This window comes from Mya arenaria, chromosome 4 (assembly GCF_026914265.1).
Source record: "Mya arenaria isolate MELC-2E11 chromosome 4, ASM2691426v1".
Lineage (NCBI taxonomy): Eukaryota > Metazoa > Mollusca > Bivalvia > Myida > Myidae > Mya > Mya arenaria.
In genome coordinates this window covers 62,814,506-62,837,966 of record NC_069125.1, presented here as the reverse complement: position 1 = coordinate 62,837,966, position 23,461 = coordinate 62,814,506, and the positions used below count along the sequence as shown (strand labels likewise).

General features: G+C 35.1%; 1 protein-coding gene across 1 annotated transcript; it reads left to right on the top strand.

The window, feature by feature from the left end:
- Positions 1 to 15,242: 15,242 nt before the first annotated feature.
- Positions 15,243 to 22,201, top strand: LOC128232411 (uncharacterized). The gene is made up of 6 exons (XM_052945940.1): positions 15,243 to 15,532; positions 15,911 to 16,050; positions 18,612 to 18,697; positions 19,117 to 19,223; positions 20,480 to 20,639; positions 21,633 to 22,201. The coding sequence occupies exons 1-6, from the start codon at positions 15,302 to 15,304 to the stop codon at positions 21,647 to 21,649; spliced, it is 741 nt and encodes a 246-aa protein (XP_052801900.1). The 5' UTR covers positions 15,243 to 15,301; the 3' UTR covers positions 21,650 to 22,201.
- Positions 22,202 to 23,461: the final 1,260 nt, after the last annotated feature.

The window sequence follows — 23,461 nt, the reverse complement described above, 5'->3', positions numbered from 1 at the left end:
CACAGAGCCCGGGCTTTGCTAATTTGCATATTACCAACCTAGTTAACATCCTTTCTATGAACTTGCTTCCGTTTATAACGGAATGTTATTATGAACGCACATCGGCCGCCTACAGCGGACCGTTACACTATGGACGCACACCAACTGCCTACAGCCGAGCGTTACACTATGAACGCACATCCGCCTCCTACCGCGGACCGTTACATTACTTTCTCCTCCGAGAAGACTCGTCCCCGAGTCTTGGTCTTGGTAGCTCAAGGGTAAGGCAACTCCGTTCCAGCAGTTGTCAATATCCCACCGCTGCCACCGTTTGTAACGAGCGACGTAATACAAACACCTACAGATCCCTTCAGAGAAAAGCATGTTCGACCTTGAAGGGGTCCACTGGTCTTTATGTAACGTCGCACGTTATTTACTTTTTCATTTACTGTCAACGAACAGAGATGTAAACAATCAATCCGAGAGTGTTGTAGTAATACTGTGGTTGTATTTTGTGCTTCCAAAGAACCCTCATTTTGAATGTATATGAATTGCCTTAATAAAGTGTAAATTATGATGAGCTGAATTGGATATCTAATTGTTTGAAGCATTCATTTAATTAAAGCCTTATTCTGCTCATTATATTTGTCACATTTGTCTGTCTTATTTTTCCATGTTGTTTTGTTAATTTGTTAGTGTTTTTGCGCTGTGTTTTACTGTTTTCGATTGTGTTGGATATACTTCATGTTTTATATTCTTCTGATTACAAAACCTTCTCTTCTTATTAATATCCCATAGATGTCAACGAGTGTCATTCCATTCCTTGCCAAAACGGTGGCACGTGTGTAAATGTCATTGGCAGCTGTCAATGGGGAAGTGTATACGGATAAATTTTAGTTATGAAAAAAAGGAGATTTGTTTATGATATCAACTCTTATTCAACTTTACTTAAAAAGTGTCGTCAATAACCGTTTTGATGCGTGTAAAACTTCCAAAACGTCAAATAAAACGAATAAGCCTAATGTTTAAAACAGGAAATTTAAAAAAAGTTATTGTCTGTGTTTTTGTATTGACTGGTCGCCGATCATACGAGTTCGTTATTTTAGAAATTTAATTTCTGTGAAAACGATTTATATACAAGTTTACAAGTTTATTTCTCTTTTCCCAGAAGGTCATAGACCCATGTGGTACAATTTGCAAAATATATGATATGGCAAACGTGCATCAATATTAAGTTGACATGATCTCATACATGCATTACGGTAGCACATTTTACATAGGAGATGAAGACTTATATTCACCTATTACATGATGTACATGTTTATAATAATTCACATTTTCGTCGTATGTGTCAAAAGTATATATGCAACATAAGACTTAAAAGAATAAAGAAGTGTGACAAAAATCCAGTTGTACTGACTTTACATATTAGATTAGACCTATCACTAGTGCTGTAGATAATTTGACAAATTAAAACCTTTCTCATTTGAATATTGAATTTAAATCACATTAATAACAAAAGTGTGAATTTTACATACATTTTTACATACTGCATACACCATTTTCGACAATAGTAATATTTAAAGAATTTATTTAACAAATTTGATTTGATTGTGCACGGGAGATAATTGCTATGGTCTTATCACTCGACCTGTATATCGAGTTATGTAACATCCGCCGCACTATACCTTTAACAATATATTGACATAGTTACAATATAATTTCTTAACATAATTGACTGCAGTTATCTTATAAAATGGAACAAATTTGTATATAAATGTGTATTGTCCAAACAATTTTGGTTACTGATAGCGAACATTACGTATTGTGCGATTTTTTGGGAGATAATCAATATGGTCATATCGCCTGACCTATATATCGTGTTGTTGAACGTTTAATGTACAGTATAGAAATAGACACCGCTATACCAATATGATGGAATATAATATATTTCTTTAATTGATTAACTGTGATATCCTAATGAAATAGATTAAACTGCTATATTTATGTGCATTATCCAAACAAATGTATATAGCGTTACTGAACTACTTTATATGAAGAATAGATTGAATACTTAAGGGACATAATCTTGTCAAAAAGCGAAATACAAGATTAGCCACCCGGTAAATCTAAAGATGTATGTTTACTTATGTATTTCCTCTATCCCAGATCTTGCCATCAATGACAAGATATGAGGAGGGACAATAAGATAACAGCAGTTTCGCTTGTAAAATAAACATCTAGATACACATATATTTGAGCTGTAAAAAAATATATTATATAGGATGTATCACACATTTACATGGCTGAAATTGAAGAAATATCACATATTCATATGACTAACATATATTGATCAACATGTCAATTGGAACAATGATATAATAAGAGAAAACCTACACTGTAGTACTATAAGTCTAGCTTTAACAAAAGTATAGACACACATGAAAATCAATAACATATGTTTATCATTAACAAAGATCAGCATTTCGCCGTTTATGCTTATCATTAAGAAAGGCCAGCCTTTCGCCGTACATATGTTACCCATTAACAAAGGTACTCGATTATAATCAGTGTTGTGCCAAAATGTCTTTCATACAGTAATGACCAAGATTCACAATATTCTCTTTTCTGTCTTGGCGCATAAAAATAAACACTAGTGTCATTTGAATGTTCGAATTAAGATAATAGAAGGGTAGTTATGATTGTAATCAATGACAGTCATACTGTTGTAGAAGCAAGCCCAACAACGACAGCATCAGCAGCAACATCAGCGTCAACGACAGCTGCAGCAACACAGGACTCAACAACATCCGATAACGTGAGTTACATGCTCATTTTGTAAGAGTTTTGTTCAATTTTAGAGTACAGTTGTTGTTGGTCCAGAAAGGTTTTGCGATTGTTTTAAATTTTGTATTTTTTAGTTTCGATTGCCTTCGTACTGTTGATATGCTAGTTTTGTTATTTTATAAATTATTTTCTATTTGGATGTATGAATACTCAAGCTGCAATGAAGAATAATTTAAATGTATTGGCAGTTTTCTATCTGTAATGTTTAAGGGTAAAAGCAGAAGCAATAGCTGATGCAACCGGAGCCCTAGTTATTGAAATTAAACATGAGCGCGAAGAACGGTTTAAATAATTTCTATCACGACTGCGGTGATTGACGTTATTGTTCTATATGGTTTTAAAGTGACAATCTTATTCAAAATCAGTACATACACATGAATAACAAACATAACTTTTGAGTGATAAACCTTTAACTACTTAATAAATAATGTATTTATGGAAAATATTAATAACTGATAACAAGATTGTAACCGTGTATTTAATAGCTGAAAACGCAAAAAAATATCAAATGATTGGTGAGTGCTAAAAGATTTACTGTGATCTTCTATCGTGTCATAAGGTAGAAATATCGTGTTTTCTGCACCTTTCTTTTGAATTAAACTTGATATTCTTCTAAGTACTATTGCTTTCGACATGTATTCATTCTTTTTGGTAAATGAAAACAATTGTTTTAATTGTGGTTAATCTTACTTGTGAGTAATAGTGCATCTTTAAAGACAGCGTTCAACGTTAGTAGCGTGTAAGTAAGTACCGTTGTTATTTATACGCAGTCAACAAATTGCAATGGTACTTCCGAATTTACCGTTCTTAAATGGGAGATTATGCATATATAAAAACAACGAAAATACTGTCCAACATGATACACATCACAGATGCATGATTGTGATGATTTAATTAAATATATTATCCCACCATGGACGATGTTTAGCCGGTATCGGTATATCAAATATGTTTCAAGTTAGTAATGGACACTCACTGAAGTCTTCAATATGGCTATCAAACTATTTCAACTAGGGGTTGAAAAGTCATTGATTTAGGGGTTGAAAAGTCCAAACAGGTAGGGGTTGAAAAGTCTTTAAAATAGGGGTTGAAAAGTCTAAGGGTTGAAAAGTCTTCGTTTTGAGAAGGGGTTGAAAAGTATTGGGGTTGAAAAGTCCTGCTCCCTAGACAGGGTGCATGAAGCTTAGTTATACATTTGAACTAAAAGGGCAGTCTGAAAACCTTACAACTGCTATTCGTGTCGTTTACTTGACTTTCGCTTGTCATTTTGATAATGATGTTTGTATCCCTAGAGACCTAATATGAGCGTCATGCAAACAATGTAGGCTTCGTAAGCTGCAAAAGAGTATTGGCTTATGTGTATGCTCGTATTAACCATATATTGACCATGTCCCTGACCAGTATCCCTGACCAGTATGGATACTATGCACCATGGTCCATTATTTAAAGGCTTTTGCATTTTATGTTCAAATGAATGTTGTTCAGTTTTACAAGTCCTACAATAGAAATGATTTGCAATGTTCAGTTATTTAATATTAATAATAGTATCTAAAGGTAAGATTTTTGTTAATATTTTAAGTCTTTTAAACAAAAATATAGATTGATATCCACGTACATTTGCCTGTATGTGTAAAGGACAATGACGCTTTTATGGTAATATGATTGATGTGTATATATAAATTGTAAAAGTATTATATTATATAATCAAACTCGAAATTGCATTTCAACTTTTTAAGGTCGTAAAGTCCTTAGACGCATTTTGTTTTTTTGTGTGTATTTACGAAATAATCAGGAAAAAAAACAAAGAGAAAGGCTTAGGGGTAACACTGTTGAAAATAAAATTGAGGTTTTGTTAAAATTAGGTTTGATCTCAGTTTAAAAAAAGAAGCTGCAGTATATCCTATTTTCTTCCTTTAAGCTGTTGTGGCTTGTAAAATATATAGCCGATTAACTAGCAGACTGAAATATAGAACTCCCTTGCAAGCTCATGATAAAGGTTGCATGCAAGTGGTAAAAAGTTGTTTCCAAAAGATCCTTCCGCATGCACGTTGCAGGTATAATTACTTATTAGAAACTTAAATTAGAAATAAGTCAGAATTATTTAAACTCGTTCACGGCTACTACTTGGGTACGTATTAGCAAATAACTACAGATCTGTGTATTTTGTACCCACTTACTACTATGCCCCAGTCAACTGTTACCACCGTCCCCCAGGTCCGGGGAATAGCGGGGACTTTGACTTTCTGTCTAGCCAAGCCCGGGTAAAATCTTCTACATGCGGGGACGAACTGATGGTAAAATCCTCGCCAAGGGACCCTCGGTAAGGCCTATTCCCCGCTATATTTGGCGCGAAGACAAAACCACCGCATTCACCCGGTACTGCGGAGGTACCGGAAGGTTAAACCACGGCGCATTTCCCCGGTTATTCCCGGTATACCCCGAGACCTGGGGGGGGGGCGTGGTTTAAATTGACTGGTGTACTACATGGACTGTTAATGTCTGCCTACTTGGTTACCGTTCTCATTTAGAAGTCAATGTAAAGGTGAAAACCAATAAAACACTCTCAAGTATGAAGCATGTTTATATGCATTATTGTTACTTCTTGGCTTAATCTTATCACCACATTTGATCTAAAATGGAAAGCCAGTGCAATTTCTGAATATCAACTATAAATCCAATTAATAATCAACGCTTTAGGAAATTATTCTTGATCTAGCTTTAATTTAAACGTTATTTATTTTACAACGATTGTGAAGAAAGCTATGGTAGCTTATTTAGTCACTCTCTTTGGCACGATGTTGCGCGAGAGTGTGGTCTTTTTTTTGGGGGGGAAACCGAAGTACCCGGAGCAAACAAACTATATCTATAGAAACGAAAAATGAGCATCTGCAAACAACGAAGGATTGGTAAGCTGCAAAAGAGTATATGCTAATGGATGTGGTTACATTTAACCATAGATTTACCATGTATATCATAAGATTGTATACAACGCAATTGTGTTCTTTATATTGATAAGACAATGGAATCGAGGATGACAAGACTTGTTACCAAAGAATTAAACAAATATCTTTTCATGTCCAAGGCCTAAGCCTAACAAACACTGTCCGAGAGACAACAACAGTACATAAACACGGACAACCCACACATGGTGCAAACTATCCAGAGTTTGGGTTCTCCGTCTTTGAACGGTTAGCGAAAAAAGGTTCACTTGTAGGGCCAAAAATAAAATTGTTTGTTTCGGGTAACCTTCCCAAAATTTCTAGGTAGGGTAGGTAGGGATTTTTTTTATTTTTTTAATTTTTTTTTCAAAATCTGTCGTAAGTTCAGAGTGTTTTCTTGCACATGGCAGTCTTTCCTACATTACTGTCATTGCCTGACTTTGTTTTATCATATAAACAATAATTCTGATTGAAATCTGCATTTATCCGCCCTTCGTAACTCTCTATTCACTAACGAATATTTTTTTTGCTCTGAAACGGAAAAAATAATTAGGTTCGGCGCATTTTTATAGGTAGGATCGGGTTACCCAGTCAGTAGCAATTTGTGAAGTATTGATAACACACGATGTACAAATTATTAAATAGAAGAGCATTTACAATAATCACTTTTGAAATAAAGTCTTAAGCTGTATGAAAACCCCGTAGATATGATAAATGATATTACACACATCTTTGTACCACACATCACCATTATAACGTTGTATTCTGACTAGTATAAATATTTCTTTGTTGACTACATGACTTGTCTCTTCATATACGTCCACATAAATCAGGCATTGTTGTAATTCAAGTATTGCTCTGGAAGTACCATACTATATAACCTATTACTAGTTGTATTTCTATCACAGGAACCAGGATTAACAGTTGATAGCGGACATGGAGGTGGAGAAGGTGAGAAAAGAACAGTTCCGCGAAATCTTATAAACTTATAACTGTATATTTTGGTAGACGTTGTTGTTGAAGTGTAAGTGTTTAAAACTGAATTCAAGTGCATGCAGTCACCACACCTTTTCGAACAATTATTTCAATTTCAGTAGTGTGCACCGGCCAATGCTGGCTGACATCAAATTTAACAACAGTATGCTTAGTAATTTGATGTATATGCCTTCACTTTTGGAATCGAATGTTAGTCGTTAAATAATTGGATTTACATAAGTTGCCGCTGTCATCAGGGATAGTGCTCTTTCATAAATACATGTTTATATTTGGATGTTACATATTAACGACTATTAATATTTCAGGGGCTAACGTCGTGGACAAGGTTTTATTTGTAACTCTTCTCGTTTGTTACAGTGTTCTTATATTTTCTCTTCACTGGTGACTATTTATAAAATAGTTTCGTTTTTTATACGTTTGTGATAGAACTGACAATATTTCTTTGAAATAACGCTTACTGCTTTTACGTACGAACGTGTTTTGAAAGAAGGAGATCATGGGACTGGTTCACGTTTTCTAGGGCCAGGGGCCATATATATTACAGATGCATCTTCAGTAAAAGTTTTACCTTTTCCTAAAATTCAACAAATTCCTGTTTTATTTCACTGGTAAAACGTGCAATGCTAGGTGTATATTCTGCTATTAAAATATGGACACTTTTGTTTTAAAAAGTGAAAACCCCATTTTAAAGAAATAGAAAAAATCCATATTTTTCACTTAAATTTATATATGTTAAACATATTCAGATGCTTCTGTAATAGGGACCCGGACTTCGAAAAACATAGTTTTGTTTGATATGAAAATGAGGTGCCTGTAACAATGAACATCATCAAATTTTCAAATAAGAGCTCAATTGGTTATATTCATGAACATCCTATATTTTGACGGGAAGCGTTTGTAACGCTTCTGAAACAACACTTTTACAAAACTCTGTTCAAATGAGTGTCTGTCAGTTTATGTTTAATGTTTGTTAATTTAAGTGAGTAAAATGACTCACTTTCAACATTGGATACAACATATATAATATGTGAATTAGACCCTTTACGGTACTACATACCAAATGCTGTCATTTGTATTAGATGTGTAATAGTGAATTCCTGTTATTGCTGTTGGCATAAATTTCTATTTTTTACACTATCGTTACGTTTTGCAATTCTGTTATTTTTTTTAATTAAACGAAGAATAAAATTCTATCCGAGTGTAACATACTTCCTATCCCATTCCCCCTTTGTCCTAACCCACATTGATATTGTCGTTAAAACATGTTATAGATATATGGAAAATTGTTAGTGATGTTCAGATACATGCCTTGGGACCTCCGTATAATGTTGGTAAAATTAGAATGGTTGTTACTCGCTAACTGCGAAAACGTTTTTGGGGGTCACGGTGGTATCAATTCTGTAAAAAGTCAACAAACTCGCAATGTTTTTAAAACGGACACACACCATAATTGATCAAAAATTTTAATCTGGCGTGATTACGGTAAAAGACATGTTACCCGTATTTCCAAACGGTATCTGTCAATAATGTAGATCGACGAAAGCATTATTCATGCGACGTTGTAACTCGACAGTCTTAAGTAGGACCCAAGTCGCCTTAGCAGAAAAGAAAACTACCTTAAAAAATATGGTTAATAGGTTTCCAGGAGGACGATCATTGAACATTGCTCTTAGTCTGTCCTCTTTACTTCGTTAATCTAGACTCCGTGTAAACTAACCGTCCCATGATTGCAATAAGGAACCATCAGCTGGTTACACCATTCGATGGATTCGTCTGAGTACCAACAGCGCGACAAATGGTTCTAAGAATATTGAAGCGTTATTACATGGTTGGTATTGTTTAGCAAATCAAAACTTTAGGTAATCATACGATATAAGGACACAGATGTAATGTTTTCACAAATTCCTTTGTTTGGTATAGTACGTTTTGGAATATAGATGTATTCCAACCTGAGGTTTACCGAGTCCCGTAGAATATCCGGAATGGGTAATGGGGTAAATCTTTGTATGGCTTAACATCCATACCAATTTTAAAGGAAACGAAATATTTGAAGATTTGGTGAAACTCCTTTGGCAGTTGTGCACCGAAAAGAGCAGAATTCAACCTGATAGACATCCACTTGTTCCAGACTTCGTACATGCCTTTTATAAAGAAGGTCACAGAAAAAGACTGATTTGACATCACGCTAATTCAGAAGACACACAGACACTTAGAATTTATATATTAATTAAACATCGTTAACCATGGCTATTGGCACTACCGAATAAGAACCTCAGACCTATACGGGGAACCTACAGCTAGAAGGGACTCAGGGTTATTTGGGTTCCAAGGAAAGTTTAGACATTGTCATCAAACAGTTACTACTTACTAGACATAACATACTCATCTTATTTATCATTATTTGATTTCCGTAGGGAGGGTCTCATAATTTGGAGGAATGGCTCATCTAAGCTTTCGCAAGCAACGTGAAATCAGACAAGACATTAGCTCGAAAATGTCGTTTCTTATTTTGTTTCCAGCAGGGACATACACATAAAAAGTATAAACTGCGTTGCAGTTCTGGATTGTTTTGCAAATACTGAATATCTTGCAGATGGTAAGCATTTCATTCTTCTTCAAAGAAGACTATTAAATATCTTTCGAGGTGAACAAGATGAAATAAATTACGACGTTGTAAGTTGTATATTGTGCTGTTCAGTTTGTACCACTGGACGCTCTTAAAACGTGTTTGTACATAATAAAAGCTTTTGAAGGCTCTATATCTGCGACTGAAATCAAATTTGAAAAGCATCTATCCATTTGTTTATGTCACCATAACTCTGCTCACGTGGGTAGAAAACAGTGAACCTACGATCTGTACGATCTCCGTGTTTATATGTTGGGGAAATGAAAACGACATTGAACAGAGGAAAGAAAAAAAATATACATCACAACGCAAATAGTGACAACACGAAAAACAATATTTCATAGACTCTGTATGGAAAAGCAATGCATACTTATCTCTCAATAGTCATACGAATAAACAGCGAAGAATACACGTTAACGACGTATTAAATCGAAACAGCATACAAACCTTAATCGTACATAGTACATGAGAAATATTCAACGCCAAGCCGTATGTTCAGCAAAAACGGTAATGCTCTGAGGATCGTCGCCAAATCAAGAAATATTATCGCCGATGGTTGGCTTCGATATTTCTATCTGCACATAATGAAGACGACAATTGCGTTTCGAACGAAAGACGCGATACAATTTACAGTTCGTAGCACTTCTATAGTGTAATCGAACCCTCGTAGACTTATGTTGTTCAGACTCGGATCACCTGTACGGGTTATATTGCCAGTTGTTTTTGACATCAATTGTTAAAGCGTTATGCAGCTGTCAATTTGTCACTTACTTTGAAAATATCAAGGAGACTTCTTCAGTGTGGCTTAGTTCAAAGAAAAAGTTAAATGCTGTATAATTCAGTTCGATGATGTTATGCCTACCAACAAAACTGTATGTTTATCATTAGTTTCCCAATATTAAAACTTACATAGTATATCGTTTTGCAAATGTGTAGTCATATCAGACGTAATATTATGGATTCAAGCTCCTAGTTATTTTGATAATAGGCACTCAGAACCAGTAAACTTCAAGGAAAACGTGAATATCAATCTATATACTTACTTGTTCTTCTAGATGTGTATATCTCGTAATATCTGTTTGGCCTTGACCGCTGTGCCCTTCAACAAGGTCGATAAAACTTCATTCGATACTAGGCTCGGCATTTATCATATTATATTTTCTTATAATTAATCTCTGAACGTTTTTCAATACTTAAGTAGTTTTATTAGTTTCACTATCTCTGCCGGATATCGTGCTTTAAAAACAGTTCATATTTTGTTCAAGGAACAATCTCATTCTAGCCAGATTGACCTACACATATATTCAATTTTGCTTGGCCTTCCACAAATTAAATTATTTAATATATTTATTTTTATATAAGGGGTCACAGAAGTCTAGTAATATAGATCTATACTCATCTCTCATTAAGGAGGTCATGGATTCGAGCTAATCCAGAGTTGTCTTGACCTTATTTCTATTGGTTCATTTTTAAAAAGAGAAGGTTGCCTTTTGTTTATACGTATACAAACAAAGCAAATCTATTCTAGGTCTTCAGGATTGATTAGTAAATGAACAATCATAATATGCTACTCACTTTATACCTTTTATTTATCGATTCGAGGTAATTAGCGAGTACTTTCAGTAATTCTTACAGTAGAATTACATGAAGTTTCAGTATCGAAATAGCGGAAAATCACGTGACAAAAAAAATGGCTGTAGTTCGAATTGTCGGGTCTAGAATTGGGTAGAATTAATGGCCAAGTCTTATAAGGGATAGTTTGATCCAATCGCTCTTTCAACCAGCATCAGTACCTTGTTATATATAATAAAAAAACATGAATTTTAATATTTATATGAAAAACTGTATCAATAGTCGTAGTTTGAATATAAACCCCGTTTAATGGCACAGGGTCAACGCCAAAGTCATATAACACAAAAACAAACAGTCACCAACCAGAAACAAACCTAACGCCCGTGTTTCATCTACTAGAAAAGATAAATGCTGAAAATGTACAGAATAGCAATACTCGAATAAGAGTTGGCTTTAAGGTACCGGCTTCTTTTCCTTGTTCGAAAAGGTAAAACGAATATGGTCATACCTTATTGTCAACACTTAAAATCGTTGTTGCCTTTGACATATATGCTATTCAAATCAACAAGTAAACATCCACTTCTTTCACTGGTACAGCATTCCTATATAATTGGATCAGAAGCTACAGATCTTAGCTAATATGATATATCGCATCAGAAAGAGGGTTTCTTCAAATTCTTTTCAACTCTTGCACCTGGATCCATGTTTGGTCCCTTCTCCGGTAATCATTTTTTAATATGGACTAAAGAAATTAGTTATAAAGATCCTTCGAGTATTAAATAAGATGTCACAGAACTTCGATACTGGGTTAAATGTTTGACCCTGCTCTATATACCAATGTCTAACATTATCAAAAGGAGTGACATTTTCAAGTAAAATAATTCGTGTATAAATAACTATATGGCTCGTAGAACCAGTTAATCTTTCCAAGTGTGTTCAATTCGAATCCCTAGGGCCATGGTTGGTCGCTGCCGTGGTGATCTTATTGTTTATTTACACGCAAGGAGTAAGCAAAAAGGTCACTTGTATCTTACATCAAATGACAGACTATAGATCTTCTACCAAAAATCGAACATTCTTTTATATTATGTTGTTGTTAGTTTCGCTTGGGAGCTCACACTTTATGTAGTGACTAGTAGCAAATACACTTCAAACTATCGCTGAATGAAAATTTGCGAATTCAAAATATAAAATTCCTTTCCATGTTGCACACTTTCATTTATGTTAATACAAGAATGGTACCACACAACATAATAAAACAGTAAATACTTTGAGTCACGCCAAATCATCGAACGCCTTGACTTTAGCCTTCGGTTACGTTCTGTATACTAGTTGTTGGCAGACAAGTCGGTCACTATAATGTACGAAGATCCTCATTTGACAGTATGTCTTATTAAATATGACAACCTTCATTGCCTTCAATAAGTTTGAAGGTTTCTGTATGATGCTTCTGGATTAAGAAGAACATTATGTATTTCCATCTACGAGCTCAACTTAAAATACCTATTAATTTTCCGTAAAGTATCTGACAGTACAACCTGTTAGTTTTCAAATATTTCTTTAAAAGTTCATCAATAATAAAACAAAATGAGATAGAACAGATACTTTAATTTGCAATTAGTGTTCAGGTTATTTGGAGGTTTAATCATACATTTTTAAATGGATGTCATTAAACCGCACCAACATGTGTCCTTGTATTATAAAAAAACTCTGTGTTATCCGCTTTTGTTTCTTTTAATACATTTGTAACCATATACACGTAAACTGAACACAATGCAGTAATGAAAATGAGATTATATACAAGAAAGCATATATTTATCACCTTAAAAAGACTGTTAAGCAAGGAGGAAGTCAATTTCATATAACAGGAATACCAGGGATATATTTTTACACAATTGATACCAAACACAAGCTAATGTGTGTGTTATTATATAGTTTTGACACACTTGATAAAGGACGACAAGCTAATGTTTGCGCCGTTAACAATTTCGAACATCCTTGATGAAGGCCCACCAGCCCTTGTTTGTTCCATTAAATAGTTCCGAACTCACATGATAGAGGACCCCAACCACTGTCTGTGTCATTTAATAGTTCCGAACTCACTTGATAGAGGACCCCATCCAGTGCCTGTGCCATTAAATAGTTCAAAACATCTGCTATGTTTTTTAAAATATGTGGGGAAAGCCGGACAAGTGCGGATTCTCAGGTTTCTCCAACAGCGAGGGTGATTTACAGAATGTTTTCAAATCGTTGTAAAAGAATAAAAAAGAGTTTAAACTAATTGACAGTCCCTAAACGAGCAAGCGACACTTTTAATCCAATGATTATACTACATAGAACATAACAGAAAATTTATTAATATGAAGATCAAAGACGCAAGTTGATAGGCAGCATACACATGGTGAAGATTAAAAACATCTATTACATGTATTCATGCTTTATAACCATCCTTATCAATCGAAACCAAAATAAACAAAATATTTATAAATCAAGGAATGCTTATCTGATATATTGTATATTTCATACCTTGTTTTACATTTACACGTCAATTATTATAATTATGGTTAACACCTCAGTGATTATAATTCATGCACGCTATTGGAAAATGATATGCTAATATCTCTATAATTGATCTGTAAATGTGTTGATCTGAAACGCGATACTCGAAAGTACGATGATGAAAACGCGACATTACGATAACGAAAACGTGATATTATGACAGTACGATGATGATAATGCGATAATCTATCGCGTTTTCAACATCGAAGTGACGTACAGTCGTGTTTTCATCATCGTACTATCGCGTTTACATCATCGTACTATCGCGTTTTCATCATCGTGCTGTCGCGTTTTCATCATTGTACTGTCGTGTTGTCGTTATGGTTAAAATTTTAAATTGAAGCACAATAGTGCGATGAGGAAAATATGACAGCACGATGATGGAAACGCGATAGTACGATGATGAAAACACGACAGTACGATGATGAAAACGCGATAGAACAATTATGAAAACACGACAGTACGATTATGAAAACGCGATAGAACAATGATGAAAATACGACAATAAGATTATGAAAACGCGTTAGTACGATGATGAAAACAAAACAGCACGATGATGAAAACGCGATAGAACGATGAAGAAAACGCGACAGTACGATAGTACAGCAATGAAAACGCGAAATCACGATATTTCGATGGTGAAAACACGAATGTACGATGGTAAAAACACGATAGTTTATCGCATTGTCATCATCGTACTTTCGTATTATCGGGGTTTCCTTATCGTACTGTTGCGTTTTCATCATCGTACTGTCGCGTTTTCACCATCGTAGTTTCGTGATTTCGCGTTTACACCATCGTACTATCGAGTATCGCGTTTCAGATCAACACATTCATAGGCGGTGGCCCTTACGGCATTCCGTACTAATAATGATATCGTAACATTGAAATTTCCAACAATAATGATAATATAAATATGAAAACAAACAACACGTTAAGGGGTAAGTTCCGAACATACATGACTTACATAGTAATTGTCAACAAACAAAGAAGTATAAAAATAATCACTTCATATTAGGACAAAAACAGTATTAATTTAGACAATAAAACATTATGTACAAGATGACATTAAAACATCTATATATGTGTGTTAGCCTAACTGTCTTGGTCATAATCATTTTCGAGATTCTTAGTAAATATTGGTCATCACTAAGGCAACTGGATTTGACTCTGCGTAATGCCGAAAAAAGCCCTCAAAGCTTCAGTGATTCATACCTCATCGGGACAGGCTGAAACGAAACACATAAAACAAGGGTTTGGGAAACAAAGCATTCGCATTAATTATTGTTTTGAATGACAATAACAACACATATCTACAAATTATTTGATAAAAACAGCCTCATAAAAATGATACATATCCGACCAATTACATTAAAACTTTTCCAAAACTCTAATTTCAAAATAAAAGCCACACATAATTATGTTGTCAATTTAATAACTCTTAAGTTGTGGAAATCACCAATAATCATTATTGTAATCGGCTATTGTCTAAGTTAGTAATGAGGATTTTGGCCACATCATTCCATCTTCAACAGCTGCCTTTGTATTACATACGTCATTAGATTGATGCACGCGTTTATATACATGTAATGCATAAGCTAATATACCACACCTAGGACACTTGAACATGATCGATTTGGTATATTACGTTGCAGTTAACGATTGCATAGATTCTTGGGCGATAAGCAGCTGTGCGGTTTGGATGCCCACAAGTTTTATGATAATTTCAGCTATTATATATTAAGGACATAATTTACTGTTAAGTGATCGGCGTTTAACAACTATGGATAGTACAATTGTGATATGTTGCATACTAGCTATCGGGGCTATGTGTGAAGCCATCCGGTTGAATCAAGGATATGGTCACGCCAGGCCCTTATTCCTTCATGATCACCCGGGGGCAAGGCCCATAAACATTAACCCGGACCTGTGTACACCGGAAGTCGCGCCTTTGGGATGTTGGAGAGTCCCGAACGAAGCGGATACTATGAATATTGAAATTTTTAAAAATCAAGTAAGCTCTGATATAAAAGACGGTCGTCGTCTTCGTCATCAATTATCATCATCATCATCATCATCATCATCATCATCATCATCATCATCGTCGTCATCATCATCATCATCATCATCATCATCATCATCATCCTTATCATCCTTATCATCCTCATCATCATCAACAGCAGCAGCAGCAGCTACATCCATTTCATTGTGTCAAAAACGTAGTTGAGTTCTCGGAATGTTGACAATGTTTGTCATATGCAAATAAAACCATTTATATTAAAGACTATTTGAACAAACTGGCTGCGGTTCCAAAGGTTCCCCAATCTTCAAATTATTGATCAGCCCCTTGTTTAAGCCACGATGTCAACCGTATTTGTCAAATACCTTTCAGACCTCTGGCACAGAACTGACGTTGCTGTGGATTCTTGACGGTATAGGCTACTACCGGGAAAACATTTTAAATGCATACCATAGCCAGTTACGGTGGACATTACATGACGACGACTCCGTGACCGTTGGTTTCAAATACAGGTAGGAAACTATTTCAACAGTATTTTAGCAAACTCACTGTTACGTTAAACATAATTTGATATATCATACCACAGTACAGACACATATTCTTGGTGCATGCGTACCTTACTTCATGATGATGTCAGAAAAACCTACACTCACACTTGGTTTATCATGGTTATTGTAAATATATAAACTCATAAAAAGGTATGTTTAACACAAAATATACCAAAACTAAAATAGTGAACCTAATCTTGTTATAAGGCACTTAATTTGTTTCGGGAAATAAGGCCAGAACGTATGTCTATTTAGAGATCCCCCAATCTTTTAAATGAGAAAATGACAACGGTACCGCTGAACAGCTCTCATTCCTTAATCGGCTTACTTTTCACAAACATGTACGTCTTCAGGTAAGCAATGACGTGAATTCAACGTGGTTCTCACATGGTCATCACGGGCCAAAACCGATGTAAACATACAAGCAAATGACGTTGATTTATAAATGACTTTTTGACACAAAATATAGAAAAGTATTTCTTACCATATTAAATACTATGCTATCTTCTTCTTCTACACATGTGAACTTTTTGAGATTTGATTACAATTTAACTATGCAATCCTTGGCTAAGCCTTTAACTCGACGGAATTTGTAGAACGATGCAACGCTGTGTGCGCCGTGGTTCTTTGTTTTGTATGCACTTCACAGGAATGAGTAATATAAAATAACTCGGACATACGTTAAAAGTTTTTTATAACTGTCATGTAACGAAAGTTTTGGTAAATTGTCTTTTAATTCTAGCAATAAATATCGAGCTTTCAAAAAATGCTGTTGTTCACGTGAATGGTTTATATGCTGATGCTAACCTGAACTTCTTTTCAGTAAAAAAAGCAATTTTGTCACAGTTGAGACAATAATTTAAACCATAAAGCTAAAAGAAAATAAGCATATTACGATAAATTTGAAATGCCTACCGATTAAATATAGTTTGCTTTATCTATCTGAGAAGAGTTAACGTTGACATAGTATGAACTTGAGTGAAGCATTTTAAAAACAAAATTGGCGCTAGTCGAACTTGCCAGAACGTAGTCCTTACTGCGTGCCTGTCAGGCATTTACTGCGTCTCACACGTTCTAACACGTTCTTACTGCACGTATCTTTACGCGCGCACTACGTTCAATGCGTTCTTTGTACGTTCTGACTACGACCAGGATATTTGCACAACGCGCTTACCTAGTGCTCATCACGTCTTCCTTACGTTCGTATGATTAGATTTTAATTGTAAATGTTATCGAGGGGGAATTACCGTGTTCGATTTATAACTGGCTTATTTTTCATTCATATCCAATGTTGGTTTAAAATGAAGTTGTAAGAGGGTACCATCCCGTATTTATACATGATCACTGTTCAGAACCAGGACAAGGTAAGAACATAATACAAAATTTGTCTAAGACGTGTAAAGCCCCGAAAAAAAGGTATTTACAACCGAACAAGGTCTTCTAAAACGTGGCATGAACGTACCATAGTCGTATTAAAACTGTGGAGAGTTGTGGTGAGAACTCCATTGATGTAGCAAGAATGCAAAGACAACATAGAGACAAGCGATGAGTACGCCGTTCAATATTTCCCGTCCAGTATCACGCTCGCACTACATCAATCAATTACCTACACAGTTTTAGTTACTACGTCCATGCCGTCGTTAAAACATTCTTACCACGTCCTGATTCGACCACGTCTTTACTACATTTTCTTTAACGTGATCAAAGTCCAACCACCTCCTTCACGTCCATTTAGACCATAACAAGTCGTTGCTACAACGCCAATTATTTGCAATAATTTACTTGTAGCATTTTAGTCACTGAATTTTATTTTATAAGAATACATATATGTTTTTGCAATATTCAAATGTACATTGCATATTAATTTTACAATGTTCTTTTGTTCGTTACGTATCCACCACGTTACAAGTACATACTTTAGATATTTATCTTTAATGCATGTCGCCCTAAGCGCATTTTGTTGTTAAAACGTCTTATTTCTAAATGCGGCGGTCCAGCATGGAAAAAGGTAATGTAATATTAACTTATTAATAGCCTTGTGACGGTCACGTGGTAGATACTGACCAAAAGATACTGATAAAACATTATTCTGGTTCTGACAAGCGTCGAGGATACACCTCTGTTAGGATTTCCTATCAAAATTACAAAATATATGAACATTTTAAACAAGTGAAAAGGAATTGTTACCACTGTTATTCATTATTATCACAATCAAATAAAACACTTAAAACTTGTATGCTGTTTTACTTGGATACTTTCGAAGTGAGCGTTGGACAGCTAATAGTTATAACAATATTGCTTCATAGTCGACTAAGACTTCGTGACTAACCGTGTATTCCGGACATTACTTTTACTACTACTACTTTTAAAACCCGTGACACGACCAGTTTTTCATCCTGTCATCATCGTTATAGGTGTCTTCTGCGTCCCTTCTTTGTTGACTAAGTTCTGACTGCGTCCTGCCAGATTTTTGATGACGTAGTAGGAACGTGGCCTAGTGTGATTTTGGCAACTATTAATTACAGGGAAGGAAAAGAGCCCGGCGCCCCGTGTAGGAAGGTTGAATTGGAAGGGAATCTGACCCGTGGAGACCATGCTATAATTGACTTAGGTTTGTAAGTTTTAAAAAGAATATCAATTTGTTTTAAAGGAAACCGATATCCCGAAAATGACATTTCTAGCAATTATCAGTAAACACATTCAAACGCACATTGCAGTCGAGTTTAAACCTCAAACGGCCTTTTAAGCAACAACGATCGCTAATACGCACATACAGATAAACGAGTACACAGGCTAATAAGAAATCAACCTCTCAATCTCACAGGCGAATGTGAAACGCCCTTTAAAAATCGCGTACAGTCCTAGTTCACACGAACACCCATTGACATGTCAATATACATAAATCAGCATACGCATGACTTACTATTCAAGATGTTTATATATTTTCTTAAGTAGTTTTGACGAATACAAAACTGGTACAACCGTTATACGCATATCAATTAAAAACCTTATATATTATGCGCATTTCAGACTTGACGTTTCCAGAACCACTAGGCCACATGACACCACGCTATTGGCTCATGTCAGACCATCCTGATGACTACGTGCTCTTGTTTAGTTGTATCAATCCTGCACAGGTCAGTGTCAAGTGAAATACATGGTCAAGTATATGATGAATGCTCTTTATAAATTCACAATTTTAACGCTGTTTTCACTTTCATGAACGTTCTTCGGTGTCTCTACATTTCTTGGCCAAATATTACCGCTGAAACAAAAGCGTATGGCTGCTGAAAGTGGTTAACATTACGTTACCGTCAATGAACGATCTGGATCGAGTGGAGACTGAACTTTTTTCTATATTGGAAGAAGCTTTACACCAAAATATATCTATCAGACTAAATGTTTAAGAATTCAAATACAAAAACAGGGTTAGAATTTGTTAATCCTAAGTTTAAGAATTCAAATACAAAAAAACAGGTTAAGAATTTTTGAACCCCAAGACCAAAGATGAAACCATTCAATGAATAGAAAGTCCGATTCGTCGTATGTTAATGGCGGTGGTACGACTTAATTCCAGTCATTCACCCATGTTCCTTAAAGGGGAGTGGGCACCCCCTGGATGATACTTGATATTTTATTGGTACTACAAGTCGTAGACAACATGTGCTACGGACGGTGGTAAATGGAAGTCCTTGTGACCCGCTCCATTATCTTCCACTGCACTTGTTGCTAGAAAACAACAGTGGAAACAAGGCATGAAACATGAATTCCTATTTATACACCAGGTCCCAAACAGAAAAGGGCTAACACCTGAAACCGGGTTTCACCTTCGCTATTTTTTTCATCAATATTTCAATCGGCGTGTGTTTCCGCATTTAGTACACGAACGCATTTCTAACGTTTGACCGACCTGATCCTCCCCTTGTTCTAGTAGAGAAGTGAATCGAATAAAAATTATATCCTTATATTCACTCTGCCATTAGCATCCTTAGGTTCAGCTGAAGGACCCTTCTTTTTTCAGTCCGCTACGCAGAGGCCTACATAAGCTTAGTTGGTAACCGCGATTGAGTTAAATTTATCTGATACTTCAATGGGATTTCAAATTTGAACAATGTTATGGAATACAAAGAGTTACGCATTTCTTTCCTCACAAGCCGTAATAGCTCAGTAGTTAGAGTGGACGACTTTGAAAGTACAAAAAAACTTCTGCGTTGTATGTTACAGTCACATCATCGCCCATATAATTTTTGTTTTAAATTATTAAGCCACAAATAACAGTTATGCAAAACCAGCAATTGTACAATAACATTTAAACAGTTAGCATGTTAGATCGTGCGCATTGTGCATATTGGAATCCTTCTAGAAATCCTCGGGTTTGTTATTTGTATCACAGGTCCAAGACCGCGTGTGTTACGGACGTTGGTATGCAGAAGTCTTTGTGACATCTGATCCACCGGACCATCCACCCATGCACCTCATAGTAGAAGAACTATACCGGAAGTTGGGTCTCACCCTCGATAATCCCGGGTTTCGGTTTATTAACACTGGCCATGGTAAAACACTTTTTTGCAAATGTAATATAAACGTAGAACAAAACAAGTGCCGTTGCCTAAATACCGTAACTAATTTTCAGTATGTTGACATTATTTTTGAAGACAAATATATGAAATATTCGCAGCTTTGATAACTTTTTATACCTCGGATCGGTGGAACGTTTAGTAAATATGTTGAATGTATGTTTGTTTAAATTTCTCATGTCACCAAAATAAACAGTTTGCTTTAACATTTATTCATAACAAAATATATTTTTACAATTAAGTTATGTCAGATTTTAATTCAAAACTCAAAACATTTTGCCTGACTTGCCTGCGGGCACATTAAGGTTTCCATCTCAGTTATTTTCATCACTCTTAAGTGCATTATCAACACAAACGTCTATACGAAATGTTTATAAGAGCATATAAAGCATTTCAGCCGAACCGATTAAATTAGAATTAAACACATCCATCTTATTCATAAACTTTTTAGGCCGAGCGAAATTGATTTTTTGCTCTTCTCATATTGGCAAATTCAAAATATGAAATAGAGCGAGCGAACAAAAAAATAGCACTTCTAAATTAAGTTTTAAAAGGAGCGAGCGAATGTTAACATATATGTTGTTTGAAACATAGTTAATATTTTAAATGAAAGTGTTGAACGTTAATTACTTTCATAATTATCGTATTGTCTGTTTGTTTCTCTATTTGACTGCATAACTGATTGAAATGCACCCTCGTGCTGCATCAGCTGTGGCCCACGATACACGACATAACGCGACTTCCTTGGGAGTGATCTGCCCACTCTCGCGATACCCCGTGTTTAGTGTTGAATAACTGTTTCAGTCTCCCCGACACTGTCAGAAATATATAGTATTAATTTGCGGAGTCTGTTGCAACACTGGTACGCAATTTATCATATTTTAGGTTGCTGTTTCCATCAATTCGTCGAGTTTTATGCTAATGTTATTTCTTTTACCAAAACCATTCTCTTTATGTGTCTCTTTACAGCCTGCCCAGAGGAGTAATAAACCCGGAGCTTTGAGAACCTTTTAAGGAATAACGCCGAGTCATAACCAGATTTGCTTTTGTCTAAATCATGACTCTTTGTGTCATTGTATGAAGCGATATGTTTGGTATTTCTTTGCTTCATGACACTAACTATTTTACGCTGTTTTTTCATACAGACGAACATATATTTACGAGATGTAATTAATTATTAACGTGGTTTAAGTTTAGTTGTGTGAATTCATATCTAAAATTGCGTATATTTTTTAGAATTTTCAAATAACGGTTTTTTTATGTTCCCATTCAGAAAATTGGTATTTCGTTTCATCATTATGCTTTTTGTTTTGTATGTGCTAGCATTGTGGTATTTAAAATAATAAGCATAGATTTATGTATAATAAACATGATATGAAACATGCAATTGATCAGTTAAATATTTCTTTATTTATTTTATTCATTTTGTTTATGATTTCAATTTATCAGAATGATTATGATAAGTACTTGTCACAATTTGTATGCTGTTTGTAAACGTGAGTCTATGACCTTATCGTAAATAAATGTTCCATTCTGTTCTGATCTATTTGTTATATTTTATGTATTTAAAACACGTCGTTTTCTTTGTTTTCGGACTGTCAGTTAAAAGATAACAATTCACTCAATTTTCTGAAAAAAACTTCCTGTGAAAAGAAGGCGTCTCAAGTTGAACATACTTTTCACTAACATAACAATGTTTTCCGTATGCTTTGTTGCGGATATTTTAACATAGTGAATCAGAAGCATCTAATATGACAGACACAATGCAGCTTTTCTAGCATGTCATTGTTTGCCATATGCTTTATTGCGGGTATCATTAACACTTTCAATCAAGAGCATTTGACCGGAGAAACGCTATGCACCCTAACTATCAAGTCATTGTCTTTAATAATTAAGAGCGTTTATTTCGAAATACATAATGTAGTTTTACGCATAAATATTACTTACTTGTCAATGTTTTTCATTTGCTTTAGATAGCCACACAAATGTTTGCTTTGTATTCAAAGGTTTGTTAAAATCATTATTATATTTCTGGTCGTTAGAAACACATAAAGCTTTTTCAGGTATATATGAAACAGTTCGCTAACCAAATAACCAGATAAACATAAAGAGAATGTTAAACCATGCAACCAGAAAGTCGAGCTATTTTTAAAACTTCATTTCAAACGCAGATTGTCTGAACAACCCGTGTTTCCGAAAATCCCTTTCCGCGAGATAGTAAATGTATCGTTGCATAGAAGAACTTAATATCCACAAAAAGGGGAGTATTCCTTTTTTTATATGAAATAACCTTTAAGCGATCTTGTACAAGCACAACAACACAGGGAGTCATAACAAGGGAGAGTAGTAAAATTGCCTTAATCGAAGGTAATCTAAATGTAACCAAATATCTCTAAAAGGTGAAGGATAAATCGGGCAGAGATAAAATGAACGGGTCAAAGCGTGGGCTGCCTATTGTGACATTATCCTTAGTCATCAGCATTTCAGTCTTCGCTCTGCTCGTGGCTCTTGATAGGTGGAGCAATATTTATGCGAAAATCTACAGAAACAAGCTCAGTAGCAAAGTTTAAAAATAACCCCGGTTTAATAGCATTGGGTAAACGCCAAAGACATGGAACAAGAAACATGGAAAAACAGCACAAAACTCCACTAACAGCACATTGCATACATACTATACATAAAGTTTCTGAAAAGCACCGTCCGCGATGCATCAAATGTTCCACTTCTTAGGAGTTTAATTTCTAGCGCTATGGAGATACCGCTTACACACATTGAGCTGTGATAAAGAGAATTGTGGT

Bases quoted from the DNA above. Each gene is read 5' to 3' on its own strand.
- LOC128232411 (XM_052945940.1), top strand. From the start codon at position 15,302: ATGGATAGTACAATTGTGATATGTTGCATACTAGCTATCGGGGCTATG. The intron at 16,051-18,611 runs GTAGGAAACTAT...TATTAATTACAG, and splicing joins ACCGTTGGTTTCAAATACAG to GGAAGGAAAAGAGCCCGGCG. The intron at 19,224-20,479 runs GTCAGTGTCAAG...TTTGTATCACAG, and splicing joins GTTGTATCAATCCTGCACAG to GTCCAAGACCGCGTGTGTTA.